The following is a 5,841-nucleotide window of genomic DNA, read 5'->3' as shown; positions in this document are numbered from 1 at the left end:
CCGGGCAGCCCCCGGGCTTGGGCGCGGGCAAGGCACGCGGGCGGCGGGGTCGCGGAGCTGCGCGGGGCGGACGGCGGGAGCGAGGACCGACCGCAGTGACTCAGGAGTCGCCCGGGAGCCAGCGCCTGGCCAGGGGGCCCCGCCCGCCTGTCGGCCGGGCCAGGCCGGCGGGGAGGCGCCCATGCGGGGCCTCGAGGCTCGGTGAGGGCGCGCGCGGGCGGGCGGGCGGGCGGGCGAGGGCGCAGCCGGCACCATGTCCATGCTGCCCACCTTCGGCTTCACGCAGGAGCAAGTGGCGTGCGTGTGCGAGGTGCTGCAGCAGGGCGGCAACATCGAGCGGCTGGGTCGCTTCCTGTGGTCGCTGCCCGCCTGCGAACACCTCCACAAGAATGAAAGCGTGCTCAAGGCCAAGGCCGTGGTGGCCTTCCACCGGGGCAACTTCCGCGAGCTCTACAAAATCCTGGAGAGCCACCAATTCTCGCCGCACAATCACGCCAAGCTGCAGCAGCTGTGGCTCAAAGCGCACTACATCGAGGCGGAGAAACTGCGCGGCCGGCCCCTGGGCGCCGTGGGCAAGTACCGCGTGCGACGCAAGTTCCCGCTGCCGCGCTCCATCTGGGACGGCGAGGAGACCAGCTACTGCTTCAAGGAGAAGAGCCGCAGCGTGCTGCGCGAGTGGTACGCTCACAACCCCTACCCGTCGCCTCGGGAGAAGCGCGAGCTGGCAGAGGCCACCGGCCTCACCACCACGCAGGTCAGCAACTGGTTCAAAAACCGGCGGCAGCGCGACCGGGCGGCCGAAGCCAAGGAAAGGTACGAGTAAGTAGAACATCGGCGCCGGCTTCCCCGGTCCCGAGGGTCGGGGGATGGTGTGCTCCCGATTAAACTGGACCCAGGGCCAGGTTATACCCCCCGGCAGCTACCCACCTTGGCTCAAAACAGCGCTTAGATCTCGCTGGAGACTCCCCGGTCAGGAATTTGTCTAAAGCGGGCAAAGTAGTGTGTAAATTCTCAACTAATTCCCTAGTCGCTTGTGGACTAGATTGGAAAAATAGAGTTTCAGAGAGCGCAGGGCCGTGGGCCTGACTCTCCTGCGAGGTAGGCATAGGCTCAGGACCCGCTCTTTCTCTGACAACCCTGGGCATGGGGATCAGAGACGGTTTCGGACTTCACCTCTAGGTCAAAGCGGGGGATGATCAGAGCTGAGATTGGAACCTCCCTAGTACTATCCGGGCAATGAAGGCAATATCTGGGCAAGGATATTGACATAAGAGCTGAGGACAAGGGAGTTGGGAGTTATCCCGCGTGGAAGGGACCGAGTGATGAAGCGCCCCAGGGAGGAAGTGTCAGTCGTGGGAGAGATGACGAACCTGTAGCTCTTTTCTGGCCTGCTGAATCCAGCAAGCCTTCCAGGACTTGCCAGACCTTTGACCTTTCTCTCCTCGGTTCCTACCCTCTTTGATGGGCAAGTCGGGTGTATACGGTAAACTGAGATCTTCCTAAGCGCTGGGAGTTGTATTTCCTCTCGGAACCCAAGACTTGCTGAACTAACCTAAGCGTGAAGGCCCCTGTGACCGTCTGCAACCGCTCGCTCGGAGTTTTAATCTCAATGAGGGAACTGGAGAGAAACGGGGCATGAGAGCAGACTCTCTCTCTTTCAGGCAACTGTAAAACAAGACGCCTGGGTTAGGTGGTGTGAGGTGTGTTCATCACAGATTTTGAATCATCCTAGTCCGGGGTCAGGGTGCTGGACAGCGGGGAAGATGAGCAGGCTGCAAACTGGACCTGGGTATTTGGAATCTTGACATCGGATTATCCGTGGTGATGAGGTCTCACTCACTCACTCAACTGCAAGCCCCGTAAATGCTACCTCAAGAAATCAGAAAGAACAACTGTTAGGAATCCACAAAGAGGTTTCGCCCAAGATTTCAAATACACATATCCCGACAGGGACTGTCCACAAAGCAGGACGGGAGGTGAGCTCTCAAGGCCCTCCATACTGGGTTCACTCTCAGGCTGGCACCGAGTTACATAAGCTCTTGAACAGTTAGGGTTTCTGACCAGGCCCCTGGTGAGAGCTGCGGATTGTGCGGGGTTCTGGTTATGATCGAAAGAACCAGGTCTTTAATAGCCACCCGGTCCTTCTTTCTAGCTTCCCCTGGGGGCGGCTCTCCACTCTGAGCTTCCAGTGCCCTGCTAAATTTTTCAGCAGCGTCTAGGGAAAAGTCCTCCAACCTCAAATCTGATCCTTATGCCCAGGCAAATAGAACTCACGGGGCCTGCTTAGTTTCAAATTGAGAAAATGTATTCTCAGGAGCTCTCACCCACCCACCCAAGTCCATGGGCAACCAGGAGTTCCCTCGGGCAGAGAAAGGCGAGGGGAAATGAGGCCTGTACTTATCCAACTCCAAGTGGGAGCCTCAGCCAGGGATCACAGTATCTGGAGCTTCTGCCAGTCAACCTAGTTTGTCCAACCTAAGTGATTTGAAAACCCAAGCTCTGCCTCCTCATACCCCCAACTCCAGACACCCCTTTGGTGTTTCTGCTTCAGGGAAGAAATGGGGTGAGAGACTAGGACAGGACATACAGAGAGCAGAAAAGGTAGTCATGGGATTAAGAACATGGGCTGATCCCGGGAGAAGGACAAGAGAAAATCAGAGTGTCCGGCGCGCGGGGTTGCAAAGAACCAAATGCGGGTGTCAAAATGGTAGAAACCGAAAACACCCTTTAGCGACCGCTATGGCACTGAGTCCCAAGAATGGCCTCGGGTGCTGGTGTCCTGAGGGGTGGCTCGGAGCGGCTTTCCCACTGACCCCAATGCTTTGCTCCTGCGCTTGCAGGGAGAACAGTGAAAACTCCAACTCCAGCAGCCACAACCCGCTGGCTTCCTCGCTCAACGGCAGCGGCAAGTCGGTGCTAGGCAGCTCTGAAGATGAGAAGACGCCGTCGGGGACGCCAGACCACTCGTCGTCCAGTCCCGCGTTGCTGCTCAGCCCGCCGCCGCCTCCAGGGCTGCCCTCCCTGCACAGCCTAGGCCACCCTCCCGGCCCCAGCGCAGTACCTGTGCCAGTGCCGGGCGGAGGCGGCCCAGACCCTCTGCAGCACCACCACAGCCTACAGGACTCCATACTCAACCCTATGTCTGCCAACCTTGTGGACCTGGGCTCCTAGAGCTCTGCTCCGGGCACTTGCTTTCCGAGCTTGGTGCGAGGACTTGAGGCGGTGCGGGAGGGCCGTGGGTGCTGAAGTCCCTACCCGGGTACTGGAAGACCACAGGAGCACAGCAAGACTGGCGGGCAGGACAAAATGGACAGTTGTCTGCGCGTGGCCCTTTGGGGGATTTCTTTTCAACAAGTTGCTTTTGAGATCCTTTGGAGGCCAGGACTTGGTCTTGAACCAGGCAAGGGAATAAATTATAAACCACCACCACCACCCCGATTTTTCTCATCCCTTCTCTCCCTCTTCCTTTCCTCCACGTTCCTTTCGGGTTTCTTATTTCTCCCCTTTCCGTCTCTGTCTCTTTTCTCTTTCCCCTTCTTGTTTTTCTCCCCCCTTCTTTCTAAATTTCTGGAGTTATCGTGGTGATCTCTCTCTTCTTTCCTCTCTCTCTCTCTCTCTCTCTCTCTCTCTCTCTCTCTCTCTCTCTCTCTCTCTCTCTCTCTCTCTCTCTCTCCTTCCTCCTTCCCCTTTCTCTTCCTCCTTCCACCTCCCTCCCTCCCGTATGCCTCCTTCCCCCTTCCCCCCAGCTGGTCGTCCTCTTCCTCCTAGGACTGTGACCCCCGCGCTCCCAGCCCACAGTGCCTCCCCAGCCACAAACTTGCCTTTTCCCTTTTATGCCCTCTTGTGAATGTTCGTCGGGAGATATTTCTGCTTTTATTTTATAATAAAATTAGAAATCATAAATATATGGATATATGCCCCAAGGCCCAGCGCTTGGTGTGTAACAGAGTCTGATTTCCTTACAGGGACTGATACCCCGGGGTGGGCAGTTCTGGGCAGTGATACTGGGGTAGAGTCCTGGAAACCTGACTAGGTCTTCCTTCATAGTGTTCCTCTGGCAAGGTGAAGGGAGGGGACTGAAAACTCTGAAACCTCCTCTCACTAAGACCTTAGTCCATTCTTTCTCCCCCCCCCCCCTCCGGCAGAGTGCTCATCAGAAACAAGGACCAAACTTCCGGCTTCCACTGCAGCCACCACAGCGAGCCCCCTCCTGACCCCCGCCCCCCTCCCACACACCACTGCTGGGGTTGTTGAGGGAGTTGAGAGGTAGTAGATGGGTTTGGAGTTGTGGGGTATGGGAGGAAAATTGGACTGGCAAAATTTTGAGTCCGAATTACTTCTCAGCATGGTCGAAGTCACTAGAACCGAAGACGACAGTCTGGGCCGATTCGCTGGACCACACGCAGCGGCTGAGACCTGTGTTTCCAGAACACACCCCTGCCTAACTGTGGAGAAACTGAGTTTGGCGACCTGTAGTGGGTACAGTGGAGGAGACGGAGAGGGGACCGCCCCGAGGGCCAGTGTTGAGGATGCCAGCAAGTGGGCGGCTCCCAGGGGCAGGCCTACGAGCTCCTGAGGGTGGTGGCTGCTATCGCGGCTCTAGCTGTAAAGGAAACCTACAGTATTGTTTTCGGTCTGGAGTTCCAGGCTGGTCCAGACAGATCCAAATCAGGCAAGACTCGGTGAGGAGGAAGTTAAGGCTTTTCCATATGATTCCCAGTAGCAGTGGCGAGGAAGGAACAGGACGACAAAGGGCAGTGTCTGCTTACACTGGACTGGAAGGGATAGAAGTAAAGAGACATTTGCTGGGCCCTAGGACCTCTTGGAACTTTTCCTTTCTAATAAAACCAACACTTCCTGTTTCCACCAAAAACTCATCAGAACTCGTCTCTCAATTTCTTTTTTAATCAAAAGTTTCTTCACCCATGACTCAGGCAGTTGAATGAACTAATGGGCATCGAAGACACACCTTTGTGCAGGCCTGGAGTTCAAGGGGAATATGCAAATCTGGAGGCTGGATTCCTATGCCGGGGCACACACCCAGGGCCCCTCCACTTCTGCAGCCTCGAGAAAGGCCAGCCCCGGAGTACCCTTGGCCTCTTTGGGACTCCCTGCTTTCAGGAAACTTCTCAAGTGCTCTCTGGAACTGGTTTGCTCTTGTGCCGAATGTGCAGCCTAACTTCCTCTGACCTGAGGCAAGCAGAGCGAGCAGCTACTGCCTGAAGATCTGTCCGGAGAGTTCCAAACAGAGCTAGCTGCCTGTGTCAGCCCACTTGGCCAGACTGCTTGGTGATGTCATAGCCCACACTTGTGCACAATTACTTCTCTGGATAAAGACAATCCAGTAGCCTCTGTGTTCCAAGTCATCGCTAGTCCCATGCTCATGGGAAAACAGACTGTAAATTATCACGTGGAAAAGAAGATACACTTTTAACTTTGATTCTGGCTACAATTATTGAGAACCTGCTATATCCCATTCATTATGGATAGCACCAATGCCTACTGTAGGGAAACAGATGGCAGTATCATCCCTTACACTCAAATACAGAAGCCTTCAATGCATTATCACACAAGTGCTCTCCCTCCTGGATGTATTAGTACACAAGTGAACTGTCCAACATGTGTGAACTCAAACACAAAACACACATATACATCAAGCTTTCTCCGCATGCATCAGACTTCTTTCCAAGAAACGCCGAACTCCACAACTGTCCTCTGCTGCCCTGTCCACTACCAGTCCCTGCAGAATGATCTGATGACATCAGAGGAGCTTTCTGGGAAGGCCTCGGTACTCAGCTACTTGGTCTCAGAGACAGAAATGACCCCAACCTAGAGGTGACA

At 55.5% G+C, this 5,841-nt stretch overlaps 1 protein-coding gene across 2 annotated transcripts; it reads left to right on the top strand.

Annotated features, from left to right (window-relative positions):
• The first annotated feature begins 247 nt into the window (after positions 1-247).
• Six2 (SIX homeobox 2) lies at positions 248-3,931 on the top strand. Of its 2 annotated transcripts, none has more exons than XM_005077269.4 (2): positions 248-813; positions 2,841-3,931. In XM_005077269.4, exons 1-2 carry the CDS (start codon positions 254-256, stop codon positions 3,169-3,171), a joined length of 891 nt encoding a protein of 296 aa, XP_005077326.1. In that variant the 5' UTR covers positions 248-253; the 3' UTR covers positions 3,172-3,931. The 2 variants fall into 2 exon arrangements, with proteins under 2 accessions (XP_005077326.1, XP_040594941.1); XM_040739007.1 differs by having other exon boundaries at positions 248-819.
• The last annotated feature ends 1,910 nt before the right edge of the window (positions 3,932-5,841 follow it).

This window comes from Mesocricetus auratus, unplaced genomic scaffold (genome assembly GCF_017639785.1).
Source record: "Mesocricetus auratus isolate SY011 unplaced genomic scaffold, BCM_Maur_2.0 Super-Scaffold_100676, whole genome shotgun sequence".
Lineage (NCBI taxonomy): Eukaryota > Metazoa > Chordata > Mammalia > Rodentia > Cricetidae > Mesocricetus > Mesocricetus auratus.
Note: the sequence above shows the minus strand (reverse complement) of the source record. Positions and strands in the feature narration are given on the sequence as shown.

Excerpts from the sequence above, each read along its gene's own strand:
- Six2 (XM_040739007.1), top strand. The coding sequence starts at position 254 with ATGTCCATGCTGCCCACCTTCGGCTTCACGCAGGAGCAAGTGGCGTGC. Across the intron at positions 820-2,840 it reads GAAGCCAAGGAAAGGTACGA|GGAGAACAGTGAAAACTCCA; the intron begins GTAAGTAGAACA and ends CTGCGCTTGCAG.